Below are 25109 nucleotides of genomic sequence, written 5' to 3'. Positions count from 1 at the left end.
ATTATTATTGGTTTGTGTCCTGAGACCTCGTTAAAAATACATAGGCCCTCTTTCATGCTGTTCAGGCTGTTCAGGCTGAGGCAGCCATCTTGAGTCCGAGTGTAGCTCATATGCCATTGGCGGGCTCATCGAATCCCGAGGGTAGGGTCTATGAGCTCTGTTCGGAGGCTGCACACCATCCCACTGGTTATTCCAGTTGCTGAAAGACACCGGAGTCGCCGGGAGTTCGACTGGTGTCGACTTGTTGACGAATGAAGGCGCCCAGCTTCGTATCAGGGACGTCCGCTTCTTTTTCGGGGTCGGGGTCGGGTAAGGGAATTCTTTGGGGGGTAGTGGCGGAGGGGTGTCGGATGTCCTCTGCGCGATGGGCTGTTTGTTTTGTTTCCTGGTTTCCTTGATGCGTTTCCTTCTGACCCACGCGAATACCACTATTGCTGCGACAGTAGCAACGCCGCCAACCGCGGATCCTGTCGCGATGCCTATGGTCTTGGGCCTGTCCGAGGAGGAGCCTTCCCTATCGGAGGGAGGTACATAGGTCGGCAGGATCACTGTGTAAGTTGACTCGGGCGTCGACGAGGTGACTGTAGCGCCATCAGAATCCGTCACGGCCGGTCCTGAGGTTGCGGTCGATAGTGTTCCTGTCGAGACAGGAGTCTCGGTCTGCGTCAAGATACAGATTGACCTCTCATTGCAAGAGTACCCGAAGGGACAGCAGGTGTTCGACCCGGAGCTATCACGCCCGCACACGGCGAGTGTTCCATCGAGATTTGTCGAGTGGACGGAGCTGGTCGGATAGGCCGTGGCATTCTGCACGGCGACGGAGCAGGTGATGGGCTGGATCGAGGAGCATGTGCCGCCATCAGGACAGCACAGTACTGCCGTGTTCTTTGCGAGAGGGATGCAGGCGTCGGTGGACCTGCAGCAGAACTCGCTTGGAAGATCGTTGCCGCACTGGTTGAAGTTGGACGGGCAAGAGCCGTCACTCGCACTCTGTCGCTGTCTCAGGGCCTTGAGGACCTCGCGGCGGCGGAAGGCAGGCTGGGTGTCCACCAGAGGGACGACATGTGGGAAAGATATTGTTGTTTCTGCGTCGACCAATGCGTCTATGGAATATGGGTGAATAAGACAAATGAGAAGAAGAATAAGAAGGCCGGACGAATACATCGGGCCTACATGGTTTTGGGGCGGGACTGTAGGAGAGGCGTCGATCAACGTGGAAACGGGCTCGGGACGTTGAGGGCGAACTACCCAGGTGGATGGATGGACCAGGTCGCAGAGGAGGGGAGACAGGAAGCTGGAAAGAGGAAAGAGGAACAGCACCGCGTTGGTGATATACTCGGGAACGGCCCCTTCCAGCCTGACCCTTTTGGGCCACGGGCGAGGGTGGCCGGGCCGGGGCGGGATTGATATATCCTCGTTTCGAAGGCCACCTGCTTGGCAAGCCGGCGCATGGCACGCCTGTGGAGGCTCTTTCTGAGTCCCTCGAGTCCCTCGAGTCCCTCGAGCCCCCCGAGGGAGGAAGGATTCCGTCAAGTGTGGAGAGGCCCTGCCTAGAACCGTCCAGGGCCCAGACGTCCCTCTCGACCTCGCCAGACTCACCAGTCCTACCTGGGACCTGGCCTGTTGGTCGTGGCGGCAATCTGATCGACCATGCCTGTATCTACCGCCAAAGGAGGCCAAAAGTGGTAGGAGTTGGCGGACGACCTTGGAAAGGGCAAGGGCTGGTGTGGGTACACGCCGCAGTAGTTGGGATCCATGGGGCAAGTCAGGGCAATCCGCGCCAGTGTTGTGCCGCGGAGGCGCGTCTGATGCGGCGCGCTTATTCGCCGCCATCGAGCTTCCTTCACAGCCCCCAGGCCACCAGGGCCTCCCAAACGGGCCATGGCATCTTCTAAATTAAGATGAGCTGTTGGGGGTCTCGTGGTTTCAGGCCGGCAAAGCCCGTGGCAAACATCGATAAACCGGTTGTGGGCATGAGGAAGCGGGGTGGTTTGTGGCGTGCTTCGAAGGAGGAAGATAGCACAGCAATTGTGTAGTGTGTAGTGTGTAGTGTGTACAACAAATGCACACACACACACACACACAACCTCTTGCTGTGATGAGGCGACGATTTTGCAGAGGTGGCTGTGGGAAGCTGACAGGCTTGGCTTCCCTTTCCGCTGGTGCTGGTGCTGATGCGAAGGGTCGACAGGAGGGAACATCAAGCAGTATGGGAGTGGATTCAACTTGACCCAGCACCCTCTCGGCACCTCATGTGCTATTCGAGGCAGCAATTGATGCTGTGCTGCAAGACTGCTATCAGAGAGACGAAAGTGGTGAGTAACACAGTTTGATCCAACCTGTAGGATGCACCGGATGCAAGGGCTGCAAGGGCTGCAAGGGCTGCAAGGGCTGCAGGTCAGGGCTGGCAGTACCTGCCCAGGAGAGTGCTTGCATATGCCCGCAATAGGAAACCAGCTCCCACTGCACCACGGCAGATGCCCAGGTTGTCAGGTTGTCAGGTTGTCAGGCTGCACAGTAGATAGGACATGCACGCAGGATGCCGATCAGCAGAGACCATCGCCGTCCTAAGCCGGGAACGTCCATGTCCTGCTCCCGCGACGGCCGCAGCAGCAAGCAACGGATCAAACGCCAACAATTCCTCCCAGAGTCCTACCGATCTGAACAGTTTCGGAGCCGGTCATCGACTCCCACCAACCATCTATTTCCACGCCGCTGGGGCAAATTTGTGCTTTATCTACTTGTGCATCCCAAAGGCCTCTCCAAGATAATTTGTAATTGTGATTTATTCAGGTTGTACGTACTTGGTTTGGCCCTGCCGTAGCATCGCAGGATAAGGTCCCTCCCTCTGTTGGCCCGAGGTGCAGGAGTAAGCAGGTCCCAGGAAGGATTCTTGGCTCGGTCAAGCCCTCCAGGCCCGACCTGACAGAAACTTCTCTCCCTCCTCCTCCATCCACTACTGACTGAATACTGCTGCGGTCCAGTCACTCTCAGGGAGGGCTGATGGCCTCCAAACCACCGCAACTGCCGCGGCTGGGAGAGCGGCTGATATATACTTGCAGAAGCAGCTGTGCTCGTATTCGTAAGCCGCTGATGAGGGCGCAAATCCTATCTCGCAAAAATACCACCTCAGATATTGAGGCTGGACCGCGTTCTATGGGGGCCTTTGATAGTAAGACGGCCTGTCCTTACAACTAAAGGTCATGTTTTGCAGTCCTAGGTGCCGCTGTCCAGGAAAAACAAAGTTGCGCCCACCCTCCTATTTTATTACCCCTATAAAGAATTACACACTTACTTCACTATATATACTCATATAATATAAATAAGAGCTTTAATTATTAAAAAAGAATTTTTTTTAAAAAACTTTAAAAAAAGTTTATTTAAATATATTTATAAATAAACTTTTTTAAAAAACATTAATTAAATATATATAAGTTAGAAAAGTAAAAGTTCTTTCAAAAAATTTATAAAACTTTAAAGAAGCTTAACTTATTATATAAATATATATAATAAAGTAACATCAGTAACGCCAACCGATTCTTTTCTGTCTAACCCTGGTAACTCATCACCCGTCTACATTTGTCAAATCTCTCGCCTCACCATGCCATTCCGTGATTGTTGGCCCAAGATGCCTGATGGCCGCGACTTTGATGGCCGGCATCTACTCACCCTGGTCCGTAGTGGTAACAATCCATTCCATGACACATGGGATGTAAACCTACTCATTCAGGAAATCGAGGAGAACCTCTGTGCCCAGGTGATTGACATTCCATGCGTTTCCAACGGCTCCAACAACTATGTAAGTTGTGGCCGAGCACCATTCATCCCATCACACACTCGATGCTTACATGAGGCTGGATGGTAAAAGGGAATTCACCTCAAGTTGTCCAATGGAATGGACGTTGTAGCACGCTTAGCACGCGGCGATGTCAACATGCCTGATTATGAGGGTTTCCCGATTCATGTGCAAGTTCCCGAGGTCAAGTTTGAGACTGAGGTGTATGAGCTCCTGCAGTCAGAGCCGGATATCTTGGCTTCTCGTCTGCTTTATCATCGCGTCCCCGTGCAGCATGAGGGCCCTAAGCTTGATAGTCCTAAAGATATCGCAGGCCGGCGCTTGCTTGTGTTCCAAAGAGCTGAGGGAGAGAGTAACGTGTGGCGTGCCCTCAACCCAGCTCAGAAGGTACGGGCGTATACCAATCCTGCCATTTGCTTCATATGCTGACTTCTCTTCTAGTCTTGCCTTCTTTCTCAGGCAGCTCACATCCGCGCATCGCTGTACAACTTCCAAGTCCCGCCCGAGTTCGCTTCTGCCTGGCTCCGCGAACGCCTTTTTGAGCAAAAGCCGGAATCGTTTCCCATTCCCGTTGCTCCCACTCGCGAGTTCTGCGTTACCCTCTTTACCTCCAAGATCGAAGCAACCATCAAGAGCATTGGTGACATGATTGGGTGGGAGGATGACCATAACACGGTCGGTCCAGTTGCTGCAGCAGCCAAGCAGTCACTTCTTCGCCTCATCCCACACATAATGCCTGCGGGCGACGACGAGAACCTTTTATACCGCTTCGTCATTGACCACGGCGACTTTGGCGTTCACAACATGTCGATTGCAATGGATGAGAACAGCCAACCTCTTGCGACGTCCTTGTTCGACTGGGAGACCGGATGCATTGTGCCAGCCATCCTGTCCGACCCGTTGATGGCGGTGACCGTCGATTTGGTGGCTGATGAAGATGCGGCGCCCGCCGTGACCCGCTTGCCTCGCACCGTAACCGCGGACGAGCTGGAGCGAATCGGGACATGGCCAAGGCTATACCTTGAGGTTCGTTCTTCGTTTAAATAGTTCCCGTGCTCAATGCATTATAAAGTGTGATTAAACAAATATTTATAGGCCCTCTTTCTCGATGCACCGGACTACAAGCGCACTATCCAGGCGGGCAAGGACGCGCGCCACCTCTGGTTCGCACTGCGAGACTGGCGCGGCGACGATCCCGAGGACTATTTTGGCGATTTGGGAGCCTGGGCTGAGAGAAGGATAAATGAGCTTGGTGTGAATCAAGAAGTCAACTAATGCGGTGGAGATCGCAGTCGTGAACAACCCTCTCAGGGGCAATCAACAAGCCATCTCTGGAGACCGGCTTGAGCTTTGTTAATAGATCAAACCTGCCCTGAGGTCGACCAAAATGGGTTTGCTAACGTCTTCCTGATGTACGGCGGTCGTCAAGGTCAAGGGACAAAGCCGGGGCCCGTGCACCAGGTTCTGATTGGCGGAGCAAGGGGCCGGCTTCAGAAATCGGAAGCCTCGACAGCAACACACGTCTTCCAAATCTGAGATCTTGGGGCTGACTGCCCACCACCAAGGCTCAAGGCTGCAAACAATCCGCGAGCTAGGCGAACAGTCCTCATCCGAGAGAAATCAGAGGACTGACGCGATACGTGTAAATGAAATGTATAGCGGGCTGCCTTCTTGCCGCTGGCTGCGCTCAGAATCAGTAGTCTCGGATGCCGCCATCACGATGTGAGCGTCTTTCAAGTGCAGGCAAGGGAAGGAGACGGAATGACTTTTTTCTCTATTCCGTACGGGTTTCAAGCCGGATTTCCACACATATCGTCTCACAACCCCCCACCCCCCCGGAGAGCCCTTACTGGATCACCCTCGACCCAATCACCGGGCCCTTGTCCCTCGTGCCGTTGATCACGATGCTGCTGACCAGGTCGCTCCTGTGCATCTTGATGATCTCCCTCAGCGCGCTGCGCTCCATCACTATGCGCCCGCCCTCGAGCAGGTTCTTGACGTCGACGTCCCGCATCTCCATGGCCCTGCCGTGCTCCCCGGCGACCTCGAGGCTGGTGAACAGGTTGGGCCGCGGGTCCGTCGTCACAAAGGTCGTGCGGCCGTGGCCCTTGCCCCACCGCAGCCCGCCCATGACGTCCCCCAGGTACCGCGCCACGAAGCTGTCCTCGAGCTCGCGCGTCAGCCTGCCCTGCTGCGCGAGGGCCAGGAAGTCCGCCGGCAGCGGCAGCTCCAGCCCGTCCTCGCACACGACGAGCTCCCCGCGCCGGTAGCGGTACGACAGCGCCGTGCGCCACGCCAGGTCGTACACCTTGCGGTTGAGGCTGGTGCCGAAGTCGCGCGGGTGCGGGCCGAACGTCTTTCCGCCGCCCTTGCGGAGGGGCGACTGCTTGGTTCCCACACGCGCCCTGCCCGTGCCCTTCTGCCGGAACAGTTTGCGGTGCGAGCCGTGGACCTCGTAACGTGTCTTGGAGCTGGCCGTTCCCTGGCGGGTGTTGTCGCCCTCGTACGTCACGGCCAGGTGGAGTATGTCACGCCTTAGGGGCAGGTAGAGGTGCTTTGTGGAGTAGTTCTCGAGGGCGCGGGGCTCGAGGCTGGGGAAGTTGTAGACGGTGACGGGTACTGTGGAGAGAGGTTGGAAGGGCACGTAGGTGGTGGTGGAGGAGTCGGCCGATGGAACCGCCAGGCCGGATGGCGTCGTTGTGGTCGCCATTGTGCGCGATGCCATAGATGATAGTGCTGCCTGTATGCGCCGTCAGCCCCACGGACTCCAATGCGAACGGGACGTGTACTTTGGGGGGGGGGGGGGTGGGCAACCGGTTGAACGCACCGTGACTGGCCTTGCGTTTCTGCAGGGTTGTGAGGCCAGGCTCAGAGCGCGCATGGCCTCATTGAGGCCCCTGAAGCCCTTTCCAGACATGTTTGGTTACTGGCGCCGGGCTGAAGAGAGACCTGTGGGTGGTGCAGCCAGGCTACAACGTCGTGCGTGCAGCATTCGTTGCCGTCGGCCGAGGTGAAGCTGTCGATCCAAAAAAGATCCAAGATGGGAGGGGTGCACGGACCCGGCCGCGCGAGAGACGCTGCAGCGGCAGGCCGGTAGCCCGCCCGAGACTCGTCGAGGGCAGGGCGGGAGCGCCAGCGGCAGCGTGCCAGGGGTCCGAAATTTCTGAGGAGCCGCCCAAGCTCGACCTTGAGCTTCAACGCCGCGTGCCAGACCGACGGAACGCGCACCCAGCACGCCGCACGCCGCACGCCCAATGGTCCTCTGCTCCACAACAACAAAGATGTCGAGGTGCCAACAGGTGGCGCTGCCGCTGGCCCGCTGCCTGCGACAGGGCCTCGCAACACAGCCCGCCGCGCCCTCAATACACGCCGCGGCTGCACGGTCGTTTTCGAGCTCGGCGAGCCGGCGAGATGTCGAGACGAGCAACCCCTCCTCGTCCACACCTGCCGCGGATGCGCAATCGGCACAGGACCTTGCCGGCACGACCAAGGCGTCGGCTCAGTTAAAAGAGCAATGGCTCGACCCAAATACCACGACGCTGCTGTGGGCGGAGAGGAGGCTGTTGAAGCAGGGCAGAGAACCGATAGGGTCGCGGAGACGGAGAGCGGCAGTACGGCAGTCGCCAAACATCCCCTTCGAACAATTACCCTACCACTGCTTCCAGGAGGCCCGGAAAATCCTGGCAGAGGACCGCGCGGAGAAGCTGCAGCAGCTGGAGCGGACATCCACCGAGATCGCAAAGCTGGAGCAGAGGTCAGGGGATGTGTACAGGGCTGGGGAGCAGCACAAGGAGAAGAAGCTGAGGTCATTGCGCGACCACCTCGAGTATCTCAAGATCCAGGCCGACATCAATGACCCGGCCGTGAAGAGGAAGTGGGAGGACGGTCTAGGTAAGCAATTTCAGCCCGGGGCCAGTGAGTCTCGTGGGCGAGGCGAGAGACTAACATGAGCACACGCCCCCAGCGGACCTGAGCAAACCAATCTACCGCCACTTTGCGCACGAGAAGTGGCTCAGCATGTCTTACAAGATCCTCGCCCAGCGGGTGAAGCAATTCAACATCGTCCCGGACGTCCTGGCAGAGTTCGACCCCAAGATGGACGTACAGCTCTCCTTCCACGGCTACAAGGTCAGCCCGGGCGAGATGGTCGACTCGCTGGTCTCGGAGGCGCCCCCGAACCTGCGCGTGCAGGTCTTTGACAGCAAGGAGCGGCTCGTGAGCATCGTGGTGCTGGACAGCGACGTGCCCTACCCGGAGAAGGACGCCTTCGGGCCCCGCCTCCACTTCATGGCCGCCAACGTGCCCCTCAGCTACGCCACCAAGAACATCTCCCTGGGCCGCCTCTCCAGGGCCGCCGGCGCCGGCAAGGAGGGCGAGGAGGGCGAGGAGGAGCACCTCGCCGTCCCCTGGCTCCCGCCGACCAGCCAGGAGGGCGCCCCCTACCACCGGCTGTCGGTGTGGATCCTGGAGCAGAAGGACGGCCAGAGGCTGGACGTCGCCAGGCTGAGGGAGGCCTACTCGGGGCGCGACGGCTTCAACCTGCGGGCCTTCCGCGGCGACCACAAGGCCTCGCCGTTCGGGTTCAACATGTTCCGGACCGAGTGGGACGAGGGCACGGCCAAGGTCATGGAGAGGCACGGCATCCCCGGCGCCGAGGTCGTCTTCAGGCGCAAGAGGGTGCACAGCCTCAAGCCCCCCAAGAAGGCGAGGGGCTGGGAGGCCAAGCGGCAGGGCCCCAAGTACAGGCAGCTCTGGAAGTACACCAAGAGGATCGGCCGCATGTCTGGAGGCACGTAGGGTGGTTCTGGCGCGCTGCAGGGGGCCTTGTACCATATTGTCAAATTCAAAGTTGCCACGTGCGAGACCATTTGCACGTGGGCCTCGATTGCCGTGGTGGCTTCTCCGTTCCCTGTGCTGTCACTAGACTACGCGGCTTCTCTTTGCGGGAAGCTGGGCCAAGCTCTGTGATCATCTCATGACGACTGCTTGTAGGCGCTCATGACATGTTGACTGCCCGCACTCGCCTGAATTCGTGATATGTGTCGATTCTGGGTTTTGTCTTGCTGCAGCATTTTTGTCACAGCGATCACGTCGGCTTCACCCTCGAGACGATCATTGTGTCTATCTACAGGCTAACTACTTTGGACGTCTGATGGATCAGTGATGCCCACCAGATCGGTTCAGAGCCTGAGTTGAGCTCTGCACGGGTGTCTGCTACGCGTCCACGGCATCTACACAAGGCCGCGAGTGTCCACTGCGTGACCTCCGGTAGAATAGCCTCATACAAGGCAACTACATACAGGGTGACCCCTGTTTGGGATAAACTACTAAAAGATGTTCTCCCAAGGGAAGCCTCACATGGAATTAAAGATTACTGATAGTCGGGAGAGTGTAAAACAGGCCATATGGGGCCCCACAAAAGTGTCTTCAAACTCTTGGAGCATGTGGCTGTGTCACTGTTATGATGTGCATGGCGATCAAGAGGTAGACATTGCCGCTGGCTACGTATACAGAAGGCCTTTGCTGCTGTATGAATATGAACCCGCCCAGATGCCCATAGAAGAGCAGGATCCCAAGTACATACACACATGTGGACAAGCGGACGCAAGTAGGCTGTAATCTTGCGAAGTAAAGCACACCGTACATAAGAGACGCAGGTCAGGCTAGAGGGAAGAAACCAAAACACAAAGACATTTGGAACACCCTGCCCTAAAAATGCCAGGTACAGCTGTAGTTCTGCAGTGTAAAGTCACAGAGTACGGTCATTCGTCACAAACCTCGTCCGTCCACGGCCTCCTCAGCCCCGCCCATCAAAAGCAACCCGCAGCCCTGATATGTATCTAACAATGCAGCATATGATGTAGTCGACACGACAAGGCCCGGGCCCCCCTCCCATGCCCTGACCCCCCGGCGCCGACTCACTCGGCCGAGACCGCGCATTCTCCGGTGGGAGGAACAACCAAGTCCCACACCCAAGACAGCTGGGCTGGGCCGAGTGGCTCACAGTCCACCAGCTCCACCGCAGCAGGCGGCACGCAGAGGACAAAAAGAGGTGATGTGCGCGGCGACGACATGGTGCATCTACATGCCGTACCGCTTGCCGTGTACACTACCCAAAACAGTAGGTGGTGTGCACGTCAGATTCGTGCGCATTGGACCGCCCACCCACCACTGACACCACAGCAGGATGGGCTTGGGCTTGGGCAGGGGTCATGGTGTGTTGGCCCATCTGCAGCCTTGCAGGGCAACATACGTCATATCCAATTCGGGCCATGGCAGCCAGCTATTAGTCCTCGAGATGCCACTCGGATGAACCTCTGCAGTGTTGTGAATCGTGACCCCTCTCCCGAGCTTCGAGTTGGAAAATCTCTTTTCTTTCTGGGTTTTGAGTTGTACAGTTTTACTATATCTACGTACACTGCAGTAATTCTTCCTCAAAGAGTCTTTGAACACTCGTCGCGAAGCCAGCCGCAACAAGGGCCCTGGACCCTCCGTTAGACCTCATCATGACGAAGTGAAGGCTTCAGGATGTTGCCCTAGCCAAGCCCAACCCCGTCAACAAGTAACCACAAGACGCAGATGACGACATGTTTTGGTCAGGTTTCTGATACTAGAGCATTAAGTTGGCTCAAATCTGCGATGCCTCGCCCCAAAAACCTACAGGACGCCACGATCCCTTCCTGCCACTTCGTCACTCATAAAATTTCTGTTCTCCTTACAAAACAATCCCGGTGCTGCCTGCATTCATCCTGTGTCCGTCCGACTCCATATCATGACTGACCGAGAACGCCAAAGCTATTATGCAGTCCACACCGTTCCCGTGCAAGCCAACGGGCTGACGCCGTTCTCGAAAGACTTGCATAAAAGGTAAAAGCCAGGAGCCAAATCCGCTCCCAAGACGCATGGATTTTCTCTCGCACCATTTTGAGCTGCGAGCTCCATTTTTCTGCATTGAACGACAATGACAGCCACCCATATGCCTTCCTGTGGTCCCAATGCTAGGTGATAGGCACGTCTCAGTACCTGTCCCAGCTTTTTCCCAACGTTGTTTACCTTAACAATGGCCAATGGGATTCCAGGTGGCGTCGGAGCTCCAATGAAAAGGCTAATCTGCTGCTAGAGATGGAGCAGTATCCTCAAAAGAATTACTAAAATGCAATCAAATCGACCAGCGGACGTGCTGATCTCCGGCCGTTCCATGGCCAACCGGGAACGCTGCGACTTTTAGGTTTCCAGTACGTCAGATTGGCAGAGTCATCGACCTGGCAGCCTGTCTTGTCGGGTCTCCATAATCATTCGTTTATCCAGCGCATGTGGTCGAGGTTGCCGATGGATTCCTCCTTGACTCGTGGCGATACGGATGACATCGGTAACGCAGGGTCAATCGGTGGTGTCGTGTCCATTGAGGAACGGCCTATTTTGCATCAGGACACGAGCCGGACTCCTACCTCACCCCAGCATTGGATACTCACCCTGCGAATAGGATATACTGGCCCGGCGCGACGATGGGTCAAGATCTACCATGGAGCCTCCAGACACGATGCTGCTGTTCCGAGGTTGGCCCTGGGGTGGGTACGTCGAAAGTGGGTTCGGTATCGAGAAAAGGCTGGAACCGGTGCTCTGTACAATCCTTCGTGCTTGGTGGTTCAGCCACTCGGTGATGTTGGGATCGTTGCAGTCCGCGTGGCTCATCAGCATACTCTTCGTCTGGTTGAGCTCGCTGATCAACCCGCGGTGCTCCAAGCGGAGCTCCATGTTCAGCCGCTCCAGTTGGGATTTGTTATACTCCAAGTCGTGCACCCATTTCTTTTTCTTCTCCCGACACTTGCTCGCGGCGATTCGGTTCTTCTCGAGGAATTTTTTTCGCTTCTCCGTGGACTCGTCTTCTTCTTGGTCATCATCTTCTGATTCCTGCTTGGCAGGTTTGAGCTGCCTCTGACGAGCCTTTTTCTTCGGAGGCTCCAAGTTCTCACGTTGATTGTTGTGTGTCGAAGGCATGGTAGGATCCTTCAGTGAAGGAATGGAAGTGGAGCTCGACTTGGTGCTGATTGAAGCTCGGTCCCCGAAAGAGGCTGGTGTCAGTGGCTCCGAAATCTTGCTTTGTGTCGGCGCAGGCGGCTTGTGGGCCAAGAGACTCGGGTCGAAAGCCTGGTCAGGGTATGTTATGTCCTGGAAGGCCATGACTGGAGATTGACCCAAAGAAGAGCGCGGGCTCGGGATTAGGGAAGGGTCCATTGATGAGTAGGGTTGTTGTGACGTTGACAGGAGCTCTGTGGAGGCCACAATAACCTCGTCTTCAAGTGTTTCTCGATATGGGTCGAAGTCGACAAGGTCGCTGGTGTTGAAGTGGGAGGGGTCTTCCATGCTGCGCGTGGGGCTTCGCCAGCCAGCTTCTCGACCAGGGCAATCACGAAAGTCTGCTCGTCTCCCGAGAGACTATGGAATCCGAAGGTCTTCTGTGTTTCCTCTGGGCAAAGGACAAGGGAAGAAGTTGGACTGCTAGCACTGGAGTTTAGTGATGCCGAATGGGTACGTTGAAGCCCTGAAAGGTGTCACCCATTCAACCACGAGCGGTCGCGGAGGACTTGTCGCGGAAATTACCGAGCGAAGCACGGCGAGCCGATCTGAGCGGCGGCAGAATGACGTTGGTATGAGTGAACAGCAGTCTGCTCTGCCAGGGATATACCACAACGTGGAAGTGGAGAAATGGTGCCGTGAGGAAGCCAGTCGCACACTCTTCGGATCCTCGAGCGAAGACAACTGGCTCAAGAGCAGGAGGGGCACGAGGAAGGTGAAAGCAGCCTTTGCAGAGTGGATGGAAGCACCGTAGCCAGAGATGGCCGTCGTGCACCAGCGTCGGTAATGCGGCCTACGATCGGAAAGGAAGCTCAGGCTCCTCGGCAGGGTGTTGCGAGAAGGGATATGGCCTAACAGGAAGCTGGGGCCTCAATCGGAAACGGAATCGCGGTGGACGATGTGTTGAACCTGGCAGGGAGAGAACCAACGCTAATTCCGCGTAGATCGTCAGAGGCACCTGTGTGGTGGCGCGTGCCGCTTTGCAAGACTGGATCTGAAGCTGTCCGGGATTCGTTGTACGAGGTGCAGTTGCAGGTGTACCGCGGGGGTGCTTTGCGTGCGGCCCAGGGCAGTCGCGGGCCGAGGGTCAGGACTAAAAGCTCCGGAGGTGGCCTGGAGATCAGTGCCTGGTGGCGAAGAAAGCCGAATGGCTGGAGAAGCCTGCCGTCTCGCAATTGCTCTTTCAGATGGGTGGTCCAAAGGACGGAGAAGGAAGGAGAGCTCCAGGTAGGTGGTTGGTGGTGGTTGATTGATGTTGATGTTGTTTTTGTCGCGTTGCGTGGGGAGAGAGAGGGGTGAAGGTGCAAGCAAACTCGGTACGAGAAGCGTTGGGTTGCTTAGCCGGTGGTTTTCCCTCACAACAGCTTGGTTGCCGATGACAAGGGAGTAGGTGGGCAGGTACGTTTTGGCAAAAACGGAGGATGTGGGGGAGGAGAACAAGAACAGTAGAAAGTCTGTCGAGGAATGCGCGAGCTTGCGATTCACAAGTACTGGAGGCAGGTGAAGTATGTTGCAAGATGGCAGCTCAATAATCCGAGTATCGAAACCAAGAGGCTCGGTGGAGTGAAGGGGGTGTGGGCAGTGGGCAGTGGACAGTATGGATATCGAGATGTGACCATGTACCTCAGTGTCATGTATGTACCAAGCAGTATGCTATGACGCGGACGGTGTCAAGGTGTGTTGGGAGGAGGGGGGGATAACAAGTGGGATCTTTGTACTAAGTCAGAGGTATCCCGAGGGTATGTATGGGCGTGTGTGGTGTGGTGGGTATGTATCGATTGCTCAGGCAGGCTGCAAGCTCCTCCTCGTCCAGACAAGCATCCCAGATGAACGATGAGGGTAGATCTGCTAGTCACAGGGTGCAGGATCTTGGGATCCATCCACAGCCGGGCCAGAATTGATGGGGATGCCGTGCCCTATGACAGTGGCCGCGCATCCGAAGTTGCAGGGACTGACTGAGTGGCAGAAGAAGGCAAAAGTGGACCAACAAGGCGGGTTTATGAAGCTGAAGCTGGTTGTTGTCCCCTAAGCAGCCAGCAGCTCGCAGCTCGCAGCAAGACACTGGCAGTCTTTCAATCTCCCACGCGCAATGATTTGCAAGCCGGCCTGGCCCTCTCTACCATTTTGTCCTCCCTCGCCCGCCCGTTCTCCCTCCCTCTCCCTCTCTCCGTCTCTCGAAGCTACCACGGGTCCCACTCGGCCCACAGGCGGGGTTCCAGAGCTGCTCAAAGCTTAGAGAGCTTTCTTCCCCTTGAGGTGCGTTCCACATCCGTGCTCTAACACTCACTCGCACCTGCCAAGGCGTACGGGCTTGTGGTACCTCTGGAGTACATGGCCTGCCCGGCCAGGCACATGCACATAACTGGTTCCCTCCTAGGTACCACAGCACTAAGGCTTCGCCCCCTGCCGCCCACCCATCTAGCTAGCCGGAACAGGCAGGGAGGCAAAGAAGTGCCTTTGTCAGTAGGCAAATCAGGAGCCCAAGCGCACCTCCACAATGGACAGCGGATGCTCACGGACAAGCTTACGGCCTAACAAGCCAGGCGGGCCTAATTGTAGTGCAGGCATGACACCGAGCAGAGCAGAAGTCTGGCAGTTCAGTAGTAAACAAACCCGGCCATTCTTGGGAATGTGGTATTGGCGGAAGAGACATGGCTGATCGGATCGCCTGGGGCGTGTCGCTGGTGGGCCTTGGGAGCGTCCCGATCTGGTTGCGCACCTTCCTCCATCCTGCCCAGTCGCCAAGTCGTCTTCCAACTTTTTGGACAAGCTACCGGACCAAAAGCTCCTCGTTGTGCAGCCAACTCCCTCCTGCCCCCAGACAGACACCAGTTTTGCGCAGGGATGCGCAGGTACGTACCTGGTAACGCAAACCTGTCCGTGTTGGGCCAGTCGCTCATCGGTCTTGGGAGGCAACACATTGATCGAGATCGCGGACGGAAATTTGTCTCTTCTCCGTACACATGTCACTTGAACCCACTCCAGCGTCAGACGCTGGCCCCGGTGGCCTCAGCAACCCAGGGCAAGCAGGCAAGCAGCTGAAAAGTAGGGGTTCTGGCTGAGGGTTCTGAGGGATCTGGGTGCCAGGCTCGCGGGTAGCCAGCCCATCTGGCATTGGATGGCGGGTCGGGACAGAGCGTCAAGCGAAAGTATAATTGCTGAAAGCTCCCCGCCCCAGCACACCCCTACCAGCGGCAAACAGGCAGGACAGGATGGGAATTCAGAGATTCCCATGATTTTGCCATCTGGCTAGGACAGCTTTTTGTCGCCTCTCTCTCCAGTCGCCGCAGATCCTGGCAGCGTGGCAGCCACACTTTCCCATCATCCCAGCGAGACTCTCTGTCTAGCGTGTCAGCTATCGTTCCATCCACAGTAGCTCTGCGACTGCTAGACATGGATAAAATCAGAGTGTGGCGACAATGGGAGAATAAACGCCCAAACGCCTTGGTCAGCGCATGTGGGCCGGCAGTATCACCCCGTTGCTACTGTAGTCCCGTTGTCCCGCTATCCACACATGACGGAAGCACTGGTTGAAAATTGGGGCGGTGATGCCACCATCGGATTTTCAACTGCTGCATCGGTACTTGCTGATATGATGCACAGCGAGTACACGGGACACTCCGTACGTTGTGGATTTCCACAACCGGCCAGCCTACCCGGGCCGCTGGGACTGCCAGGCTGCCAATCACCAGCCTAACAGCATAACCACACAGCCTTCTACTGCGTAGACATCGGCATGACCTGGGGGTGGCCAAGACGACGGAATCCGTACTTGCGACACATTTCCAATTAGGATTTTCACTCTCCCTTTCTCTCTCTCTCTTCTCTTTCCAGTAGTCAGTTGTGCCGTACTGACAATTCATGAGTCGTCAGGACCAGAAAATGACGTAACAGCTGGCCAAGAGCGGTTCTTTGCATGATGACGCTCCAGCAGACAATCTTGGCTGAACAGACTGGCAAATTCCGTCCATCAGTATACTGAGCTGTGCTGTGCTGTAGGGTACCCGTGTACCTGGGTACGTGCTGTCACAGATTAGGTAAGCTCGTAGCTTGGCGGGAAGAGGTATGGGAGGGGCAAGTCTCTTATTAGTAGCCTCCTAATTGTTATCAGGAACAGGTAGCTTACCCCTCCCCTCCAAGCCTTAGATCTTCATGTGGGTAACACAGCACGGGTAACATCGGCCGCGCTATCATTATGGGGCGGACTGTTCCCGGGTGGCAAAGTTCTTGTCGAAGCCCGCTGGCAGCTTTAACCAAAAATGAAGAAAAATACTAAACTTGTCCCAACATCTAGGCAGGCAGCTGGACTGTGGGTCCAGAGCCTCAGAATATTCTGACATCTGAAATCCGACTCCCAGATGCGACTGAATGTTGGTGGGTAATCAATCGCATCCTGACGGTACAGTGATGAATGTCATGCTTCAGAGAGGATCTACATTCAGAGCCTGGGAGCCTGAGCTGGGAAACAGGACAGGATCCTGGGCTGTCAAAATTTCCAGAAGGGCTACGATGTAGATTATTGGTCTACGACACTGTCATGTATTTTTCATATTGCATGATCATTCATGGCATCGCAATAGCAGGTCGGTTCTTGGCAGGCCGGTTCTTGGCAGGTCGGTTCTTGGCAGGCCACCCGGCAAAAGCTCCCTTGCTCCCGTACCGCACACGTACCCGTTGATTACCCGTGGGCCTCGGCTTCTACTTACCCACTCCTGGCGGAGTGGGTGCCAAAAACCCGCAACGGCCAAAACCTCGCAACACCCACACCCACCTATTTTCACTACTTTTCTCTATAAAAGTCTACTTTTTAATTAAGTATATTTTCTTTATTAAATTTTATATTATAAAAAAATAAATATCCTTAAAATCCTTATTTTATAAAAATTAATAATAAAATATTTTTAAATTTATAGGGTTAGAGTTTAAGATTTTAGTTTTTTTAATTAAAGGTTTTTTAAAATTAATATATCTATTTAAATAAATTATATTATAAAAAAATAAAAATATAAAAATATTTATAAAATTATTAACTTTATATAAATATTATTTTTAAAAATCTTTTAATTAAGGTTATTATAATCTATTTCTTTATAATATTTTTAATATTATAAATTTCTTTTAAAACTTTAATTCTTTATCTTTTTATAATTAAGTTTTAATTTTAAAAATATTATTTATATAAAGTAAATAATTCTATAAAAATTCTACTATTTTTATTTTTTAATAATATAATTTATTTAAGTAGATATACTAATTTAAAAAAACCTTTAATTAAAAAAACTAAAATCTTAAACTCTAACCCTTAAAATTTAAAAATATTTTATTATTAATCTTTATAAAATAAGGATTTTAAAAGTATTTATTTTATAGTTATATAACCTTTATTTAAGAAGATATATATAATTAAAAAGTAACTTTTTATAGGTAAAAATAGTAGAAATAGTTAGGGTATGGGTGTTATAAGGTTTTGGCCGTTGCGGGTTTTTGGCACCCATTCTGCCAGGAGTGGGTAAGTGGAAGCCGAGGCCCACGGGTAGGTCATTGCCCCACTATAGGCTCCCAAAACGCGCTCATCAGTGGGGGATGGACGCGTCTCAGTTCTCAGTCAAAGCATCCTCTCAGTCACGTCCCCATCATAAAGGAATCATATCCTGCAGACAGATCAGCCCGATCTGACAGACACAGAAAACACGGCCGAGAACAATCAGGTTTGCCCCCCATCGAGGACCCACGAAGCCCCATCCCCATCCTGTCAACCCACGTGTATCGAGCACTGGTACTGGTAAGTACACTGCTGTTTATCTATGTACACCACCACTGCTCCGGTGCGAGGAGCCCTGGCGGCTGAAGCAATTATCGAGCAGGCATCTCCACAACCCCGGCCAAAATCTCAACCACAAACCCCCAACAAGCCAGCTGCAATATGGAGGCCCAGACCACACCCCGTATCACTGCGCCCTACCTCGACTCGTTCCAGGGCCGCAATGTCATGATCGTCGGCCGCGTCGTCCAGCTTCGAGGAGAGACCGCAGTCATCGACGCTGACGGTAACATCACCGCCCACCTGCATCGCGTACGTGACCATCTCTTCCAAGTTTTTGTGCCATCCCAATCCCATCCCCTCCCCCTACCTCTCGGTCCCGTATTCCAGCCATGCGAGTTTCACACCTCTTTTCTTTTTCATGCTTGGGCCCAGTCTCGACCGTGACTGACATCGGGGGACATCCCCCGCCGCGTACAGGAAGCCCACCTTTCCAACGGAAATGCGGTCCAGATCATCGGCAAGGTCAACCCAGACCTGTCTGTCAAGGTTTTAAGCTCACTAGACATGGGCACTGGTGTCGGTACGTGTGCCCCCCCGTCCCCGTCCCCTCTCATGGGACGGCAGGCCCCCCGGATGGCGTGGGGTCCTCACTCCCCTTCCCCCCCATCAGGGAACCCATGCACCAACACATGCAGCATTGGGATGCCGCCAGGTCATCACGTGATGCCCTTCATCATGATCAAGTGGCACTGACGTCAAGCCATACACAGACTTCAACATCTACCATCACGTCGTGGAGGCCACCCAGAAGCACCCGCAGCTCTTTGGCTCCCACTGACGTCCCACCACCACCGTCAGCAGTAGCAGCAACAGCAGCAGTCAAGGGCTCGTCTCGCTCGGGCCCTCCGATTCCGTGTCCCAATGTCAGCGTCACCAGCCCCGGGGCTGGAGCGGGGGGGTGATCAACGACGAGTATGGTGGAGCCACCAGCCTGGAGCACGGCCTGAGCAGGCTTGATCTCGGCCGAGACGCGGAGGACCCGCTGCCACTGCCCACATTGCCACATGAAATAATAGCCCGTTCCGGGCCAGACGATGATATGTTTTCAACCACCGGGGACCGGCCTCGCAGGAACCCCATTAGCACCAAGCGGATACCAACGACAAGGGAGCCCGCACCACCGGCAGGAGTCAGCACCAGGCTTACTGGGACGTGGTAACTGGGCCGTCAGCGGAGCTCCTGGGGTCCATCTTGGGCGGCGTTGCGAGGCAGACCGGCGGCGGGAGGACATACGCCCTCCTGGTCATGGACAGCTCTGGGCGCTGGCGTGTTGCTCGTACTGCGGACGCGGACGAGATTCTCCCCGGTGATGAGAGATAGTGCCGTGGCTTTTCAGCAAGACATTTCTGTTGCCCTGTGAGCTGTTGGCCTTGTTTGGAATGGCATAGTGTGTTTGTAAAACAAAAGTGGTTACTCTTACACGGCGCGTCTGAAGCCTCCCTCCCCAACAAGCCCAAAGCCGCCCCGTCACGTATATGTGGCCAGTAAAGCCAGCCCCTATCAGACCCAAAAGTCTCGGGGTGGTAGAATGACGGCATTAAGAACAACTTGCTCGTCCGCTGCATCCTCTCAATCGGTTTTAAGATGTTCCCTCGTTCTCTCTCTAACTGGGGTTGAGATGGTTATCGCTTTTCGGTAGTCTTGAGGTCGCACGGGATCTTTGCCCAACAGAGGACCCCGTGCAGACTGAAGATCTAGATCAGGAGCCAGGGTGATCATAAAATTGACAAGCTCCCAGTTACCGTCTTTTGCAACGACGGGAGTCGACATCGACGGCAGCAGATATTATTACTCGTGCCCTCCCTTCCCCTCAAGAAGAATAGTACTAGTAAGACGTGTTTATCTCTACCTCTTCTGAGTAAAAATCAAAACGCTCAAACTTACAATCACAGCAAAGACACAGAAATCCTGAAAACTCTTGACAATGTGTATGTAGTTTGAGTGAGGTCTAATGCCTCTTCACTAAGATCTACGTCGGTCGACGTGCTGTTTGTTACTGCTGCGTTACGAAGCAACCGTCCTCGTTGCCAAAGTGCTAAAACAACCAAGTGCTAAAAAGCCTGGACAATCAATACCCTATTCGCTCCCAATCACCCCTGGGCTGAAGATCTTCCTTTTCAAAGAAAGAACAAGCCGTACTGCCAACGCCAAATGCAAAACCACACGCCCCGCCAATGATGGGCTTAAACAAACACAGTGTACGTAAAAAAAAAAAAATGTTGCCCAGCACACACAGAGAGAGGATTGAACACCGTCGGTTCTCACCTGGTCATGCGCCTCCCTCATTCGCCGTCCCCGCCGTCCGCCATCATTACCTCGCCGAAGTTCTCCCACGAGACGCCCTCGCCCTCGACGCCCGTCTGGGAAGCCGCCCCAAAGGACACGTGCGCCCCTCCACCGTTCTTGCTGATCAGCGGTGGCGAGCTAGGCATCACCGCGTCGGTCGTCAGGAAGTGACCAAAATCAAGGCCCTCCAGGTGCCCCGACAGGACGGCGTCGCTGTCCAGGTTCGGCAGGCTCGCGAGGTCCAGGTCGCCCAGGCCGTGTGCCGAGGAACCCGTGGTGAAGTCGTGCGCCTCGGACAGGAGCTGGTTCAGTGTCGACGAGAAGGGCGAGTCGAGATGGCCGGTGGCTGCTGATAGATCATGCGCTTCGCTGAACATCGCCAAGTCACTGTCGAGGGAGAAGGGCGCGTGAAAATGATTGGTTGAGTTAAAATCGTACCGCTGCGCATTGTGCCTCATGGCACTCGATACTCGTGGTGTCTTGGTTGGCGTTTGCTGCAGAGCGTGTAGAGCATGTCCTGGTGACTTGGCGACCGAGCGCACCGATCGTATCGACTTCGAGACACTTCTAGTTATCGGGCGATGGCTCGGGGTTGGTCGCGTAGGCGTCTTGAAATGACCTATGCTCTTCTCCTTGGGAGGTGGCGTTGACGGGCGCGGGGGCGTGCCGAATAAGTCCGCCATATCATCGTCAACGAGAGCGCCTCTGTGAGCAGACTTTGGTTCACCAAGGAGCTTCAGGTCCCCTTCGATATCCAAGTGCATGTTCTCCTGCTCCATCACCACCTTTTTGGATCTCTCATAGGACGGCGATGTCTTCACAACATTAATCGCTACTTCACCGAGCACCTTGGGCTGGCCATCTTTCTTGGGTGAAGGAAACAGGAGTCGACGAGTCCGCCCTAAGTCTTCATCCTCCGGATCGGCCGGGCCCTGAGTCTTGCCGTTGTCGCGTGACTTGGACGAATCCCGACCGTCGGCATCACCGAAGGAATCCCCTGGACCAGTTGACTGTGACTTGGAGCCACGCTCACGGCTGGGTGGTTCAGTCGTCGGTAAAAGCATCACCTCGTCACCATTTTCCGGCGATGAACCGTCATCACCTGGACCGATCGGGTCCGTGGTGAAATAAGCCTCGGAAGTCAGATTGGCTGATCCCTTGTTTTGCGCCTTGGTCTTCCTGGGACGAGATTTGCCATTGCCCTTCTTTCGCGGTCTACAAATCTGAGCCGGATCATTCTCCCACCTGTCCTCAGGTCGGTGAGACTTGAACTTGCTGAGCCAAATACCGCAAGCTATTAATCGTCAGTCAATTGTACCTGGGCAAGGCCGTCAAAAAACACCCACAGTTACAGAGCATATCTTCATTCCATTTGGCTTTGTCCTCAGTTGGTCCAAGGGCTTTTTTGATGACCTGATACTCCAGTGGCTTCTCATTCTCGTCTCGTTTTGTGATTATGATAGCTGTAATGCAACCGGGCTTATCAGAGAACACGGGGAACTCGGGGCTTCCCTCGCAGCGTTGCGAAAACACTTTGCGCCAGGTCGGCGTGCTGATGGCGCCGCAATTCGAGCAGAAAGTAGGCATTTGACCCGCCTCAATTGCTCTCTCCAGCTTTGCTTTGATCGACTGTTTTCGGGAGAAGTTCTTGCTCGGCGGGTTTTGTTCTTCCTCTTCCTCATAAGCAAAGTAGGGGAGGTTGGTGGGCTCGGGCAATCCCGGCTCACTCGCCTCAACTGAAGGCTTAGGTGTTGGGACAGCGACTTCTGTGGTCGATTGCGGAGGAGGAGAGGGTATTCGTGGCGGTTCTGACAGGGCCGGCAGGGCCGGCAGGGCCGGCAGCTCATGCGCATCATCCGCTTCGTCTGGCATGGATAAGCCATCAGCGAGAGGCTGATCCAACAGGCGCAATAGACCATCCTCAGTGTCTTCAATCGATGGAAGAGCCGCAGGTTCAGGTCCCTTTGGGTTGCTTGCTGCCTCATCCGTTGGTTTGTGCACTGGCTCTTGCACAGGCTCTACCACCGCAGCCATCTGTGATCCAACTTTTTCGATGGTCTCGAGCTCCGAGGGCAGTTGTGGTACTGACGGCGGGCCAGTCGGCTCAACGGGCGTTTCCTGTCGTTGAAGATTTGGCTCAGTATTTGCTCTCTTCAACGGATACGCTACTGCCTTCGTACCGGTTCCTCGAGACTTTTTATTGAGTCCTTGGGAGCTGGATTTTGGCCTATAGATGCTCTTCTTGGGGAGCAACTCTGGAGGCCCGGGGCACACCTGTTCGATGATCATGGTCCCCGGCTTCGCTGCTGTCTTCGCTCTCTTTGCTGGCGCGGGTCTTGCGGCTTCTAAAACCCCTGGCTCCTCCGACCTTGGAGGGAGCGAATTTGCCATAGGCAAATCGTCATAGTCGGCAATGGAGTCAAATCCTCCGCTCATGAAGCCAGAATCCGGCTGAGGCATCGGCATCGGTGGCAGAACAGGACTGGAAAGCGGCGGACTAGACCGCATGGATTGAGCTGACCTCGGCACCGGAGGACTAGAACCGATGTCCGCGGGGCTCTCCTCTGGCGTGTATGCCTGGTGTGGTGACTGCGCGACGGACTCGGATGGTGACCGGGCGTCTTGGCCAGGTGGTCCGGGTATACCACCGTCAAAGACTTGATATCTGGTAGCTCCATCATACCCCAGAACGGACGGTCTCCTAGACGGTCCCTGGGACATGGACTTTGAGAGCGGGCGAGGAGGAGCTTGACCAGGTACAGGTGTCGGTGCACGAGGGACTTCCTGGAGGTGACTTCCTCCAACCCCACCGCCGCCGGACGCTGCAGGCCTCATAGTACGAAGAGAACCCGACGTACTGGCGGCGACCCGCAGAGATCCAGGAGCGGAGTCCAATGGAGCCCCCTTCGGCCAGTCCGCCTTGGTAGTCTTCGCCCTCTTCTTTTTCGAAGGCTCGTCTCCATCTGTCGCGTCTTCAATGGCAGACGTGTCGCCTCCGTCCTGTCGTGGATGCTTGGGAGGTCTGCCTCTAGGGTTTCCTGTTTTCTTCTTATTGGGCGCTTTGGACGAAGAGCGCTTAGGCTTCTTCGTTGGTGCAGGTGCCCCAGACCCACTGCCTTTTGACGTGGTTGATGTGGTTTCAGGAGCCATGCCAAACGTGGACATTGGTGCTGTTGGCTGAGACCCTGCCATGCTGGAGGGAGGCGGCGTAGGTGCTACAGGCACTGGTGCAAAATGGTCTGGACGCGCATCTGGAGCCGGGCTGCCCATCTGGACCGGTGTACCGAATCTTGCGGGAGCGAGGTTTGGACTGGGTGCCGAAGGTCCACTCACTGGGCGACCGAAGCCCGGGTTCGACTGGATGAAGTTTGTCCATTCACTGGCCGTGTCGGTCGGCGTAGGCGTTGGAGCATTGCTTCCGTATCCTCGTTGGACCTCGGCATTGTGTGAAGTTTGCGGACGCTGCATCCTGGGGACAGAGTTCAGCTTCAGCTTGACCTCCAGTGTCTCCTTCACGCCGTTACCAAAGATGGCAAGCATGTTCTTGGTGACGCGCCCGGTAACTAGTTTCTGCTCAGGACTGGCTACCGTCTGGTCGAGCCCCCACGACAGCATTCCCTGTCCGACCAGTGGGACGTCCTCTTCGGAGTAGTCCAAGGCGTAGACGGCGTAATCTTTGTCGGACTGGTTGATAATCTCGGGGCTGCACTGGGCAATAGCCTGCAGGCATATTCTCAAGTCGACAACGCCGATCGTGGTCCTCTCGTCGATGGGTGCTGTTTGTATTTGCAGGACGTGGGGCCAGCGGGCTAGACAATTTTGTTGGTCCCTCTCGAAGGTGTAATTGACTTTGACTGTAGAATAAACGGTGAGCCTACTACGGCGACGAGGTCAAGTAAAGCACGGTCATGAGCTTACGTCCCATGGGCCGCATCTGCGTGCCCTCGGCGTCTTGGGGAGGTTGTGCTGGCGGCGGAAGGCCATGAGAATGGTACTGCGGCTGCGGCGCCCAGGAGCCGCCGCCCTGGGAGCCCATGGCGTTGGAGAACGACATTCAGTCGTTCAATGGCCGCGCATGCATGCAAAATAGGCCCTCTGGCACGGTGACGACGAGGAGCAGGCCGAGAGGAGCGGTGGAACTGGGTGTTGTTGTATGTGGTGGAAGGAGGACAGGAAGACGAGGACAAAGAGAGGAAGTTGGTGGGTGGACGGCGATGGTGTGGTGTCGGCCGGACGCGTTAGGTAACAAGAGTTGGAAGGAAAGGTGAACAATAAATAAATGGGTCTGGTGGGTTCGAACGCAGTTGTGGAAAGGGAAAAGCAATTAAAGGCTGGTAAGTGGTTTGGGAGCTTGGTCTGGTTTTGCTGCCACGAAGGTCGCGTCTCGTCTCGCTCTCACGCGTCCTCTGGCTGTGGAGTGGATCTTTTGCAGTGCGCCAGGGTGCAGGTCGTGGCGGTGGCCGGCTGATCGCGGTAGATGGATCGGGTCCAATTGAGCCAACAACGACGCGAATAGTTCGAAATCCTCCTTGGATGTGTTGTGCACTGGCTGCGGTCCCTCATGAAATTGACTGCACGCACGAAAAAGACGTTGCAGTAGATGTTGACAGACTCGAGCCGGAGGGAACAGGAAGTAATAACTGGTGGGAAACGCTCAAGGTGGGATGGGAGGTATCGCGACACGCCCGCTGTGCGGGACTGGTACAAACAAATTGACGCGACGAGAAGGGAGCTGACCGAAGTGGCAGGGGTAGCTCTTAGGAGACTGCACAATCAGCCGCACTGAGACGGGACGCAGGTACCTCGACCAGGCAGGGCCCAGACAACGGGTCCCCACACGGTAGGTGATAAGGGGGGCGATAAGAGGAATGACGTTTCCTGGGGTGCTAGAATTGGTTGCACCCAACTGATGTCCCGGTCGATCGGACTTAGGCACTTGGACTTTCAGGACAGCTCCGGCGTCTCAGAAGGCAGCCATCCCACCCATCAAATGCTGATGCAAATCAAGCAGAAGAAGCAGAGGAAATCCGAATATCAATCATTCGAAGGGGCCGGAGGTCCTTTTTATACCCCGGAGCAGCACGGGCGCTAATACCCAATGACTCAAGTACTATACACCATCTCGCC

At 55.2% G+C, this 25109-nt stretch overlaps 7 protein-coding genes across 7 annotated transcripts; 3 read left to right on the top strand and 4 right to left on the bottom strand.

Annotated features, from left to right (window-relative positions):
• Positions 1 to 187: 187 nt before the first annotated feature.
• Positions 188 to 1164, bottom strand: KVR01_011293 (uncharacterized protein; the record flags this gene model as incomplete). Its single annotated transcript, XM_044788757.1, has 2 exons — positions 188 to 265; positions 415 to 1164. 2 exons carry the CDS (start codon positions 1162 to 1164, stop codon positions 188 to 190), a joined length of 828 nt encoding a protein of 275 aa, XP_044639668.1.
• A 2464-nt stretch (positions 1165 to 3628) lies between these two features.
• KVR01_011375 (uncharacterized protein) lies at positions 3629 to 5071 on the top strand (the record flags this gene model as incomplete). Its single annotated transcript, XM_044792113.1, has 4 exons — positions 3629 to 3799; positions 3869 to 4183; positions 4238 to 4822; positions 4892 to 5071. 4 exons carry the CDS (start codon positions 3629 to 3631, stop codon positions 5069 to 5071), a joined length of 1251 nt encoding a protein of 416 aa, XP_044639750.1.
• Positions 5072 to 5642: 571 nt separating this feature from the next.
• KVR01_011203 (mitochondrial 54S ribosomal protein YmL6) lies at positions 5643 to 6713 on the bottom strand (the record flags this gene model as incomplete). The annotated part of the gene is made up of 2 exons (XM_044790857.1): positions 5643 to 6536; positions 6624 to 6713. The coding sequence occupies 2 exons, from the start codon at positions 6711 to 6713 to the stop codon at positions 5643 to 5645; spliced, it is 984 nt and encodes a 327-aa protein (XP_044639578.1).
• Positions 6714 to 7050: 337 nt separating this feature from the next.
• Positions 7051 to 8593, top strand: KVR01_011432 (mitochondrial 54S ribosomal protein YmL35; the record flags this gene model as incomplete). The annotated part of the gene is made up of 2 exons (XM_044794628.1): positions 7051 to 7687; positions 7761 to 8593. 2 exons carry the CDS (start codon positions 7051 to 7053, stop codon positions 8591 to 8593), a joined length of 1470 nt encoding a protein of 489 aa, XP_044639807.1.
• A 1550-nt stretch (positions 8594 to 10143) lies between these two features.
• On the bottom strand, positions 10144 to 13870 carry KVR01_011156 (uncharacterized protein). Its single transcript, XM_044789666.1, has 2 exons — positions 11269 to 13870; positions 10144 to 11210 (listed from the first exon to the last, which is right to left on the bottom strand). The coding sequence occupies exons 1-2, from the start codon at positions 12158 to 12160 to the stop codon at positions 11089 to 11091; spliced, it is 1014 nt and encodes a 337-aa protein (XP_044639531.1). The 5' UTR covers positions 12161 to 13870; the 3' UTR covers positions 10144 to 11088.
• Positions 13871 to 17486: 3616 nt separating this feature from the next.
• Positions 17487 to 19473, top strand: KVR01_011421 (uncharacterized protein). Its single transcript, XM_044781463.1, has 4 exons — positions 17487 to 17654; positions 17737 to 17945; positions 18114 to 18216; positions 18407 to 19473. Exons 2-4 carry the CDS (start codon positions 17796 to 17798, stop codon positions 18472 to 18474), a joined length of 321 nt encoding a protein of 106 aa, XP_044639796.1. The 5' UTR covers positions 17487 to 17654; positions 17737 to 17795; the 3' UTR covers positions 18475 to 19473.
• Positions 19474 to 19612: 139 nt separating this feature from the next.
• Positions 19613 to 24973, bottom strand: KVR01_011152 (uncharacterized protein). Its single transcript, XM_044788815.1, has 3 exons — positions 23901 to 24973; positions 21329 to 23836; positions 19613 to 21276 (listed from the first exon to the last, which is right to left on the bottom strand). Exons 1-3 carry the CDS (start codon positions 24034 to 24036, stop codon positions 19979 to 19981), a joined length of 3942 nt encoding a protein of 1313 aa, XP_044639527.1. The 5' UTR covers positions 24037 to 24973; the 3' UTR covers positions 19613 to 19978.
• Positions 24974 to 25109: the final 136 nt, after the last annotated feature.

The sequence above is a fragment of the Diaporthe batatas genome (assembly GCF_019321695.1).
Source record: "Diaporthe batatas strain CRI 302-4 chromosome Unknown Contig00015, whole genome shotgun sequence".
Lineage (NCBI taxonomy): Eukaryota > Fungi > Ascomycota > Sordariomycetes > Diaporthales > Diaporthaceae > Diaporthe > Diaporthe batatas.
This window is presented reverse-complemented; position numbering and strand designations above follow the sequence as displayed.

Excerpts from the sequence above, each read along its gene's own strand:
- KVR01_011152 (XM_044788815.1), bottom strand. The coding sequence starts at position 24,036 with ATGTCGTTCTCCAACGCCATGGGCTCCCAGGGCGGCGGCTCCTGGGCG. Across the intron at positions 23,837-23,900 it reads GCAGATGCGGCCCATGGGAC|TCAAAGTCAATTACACCTTC; the intron begins GTAAGCTCATGA and ends TTTATTCTACAG. Across the intron at positions 21,277-21,328 it reads TGAAGATATGCTCTGTAACT|CTTGCGGTATTTGGCTCAGC; the intron begins GTGGGTGTTTTT and ends GACGATTAATAG.
- KVR01_011421 (XM_044781463.1), top strand. The coding sequence starts at position 17,796 with ATGGAGGCCCAGACCACACCCCGTATCACTGCGCCCTACCTCGACTCG. Across the intron at positions 17,946-18,113 it reads TCACCGCCCACCTGCATCGC|GAAGCCCACCTTTCCAACGG; the intron begins GTACGTGACCAT and ends CGCCGCGTACAG. Across the intron at positions 18,217-18,406 it reads AGACATGGGCACTGGTGTCG|ACTTCAACATCTACCATCAC; the intron begins GTACGTGTGCCC and ends AGCCATACACAG.
- KVR01_011156 (XM_044789666.1), bottom strand. The coding sequence starts at position 12,160 with ATGGAAGACCCCTCCCACTTCAACACCAGCGACCTTGTCGACTTCGAC. Across the intron at positions 11,211-11,268 it reads CAGTATATCCTATTCGCAGG|GCCGTTCCTCAATGGACACG; the intron begins GTGAGTATCCAA and ends GATGCAAAATAG.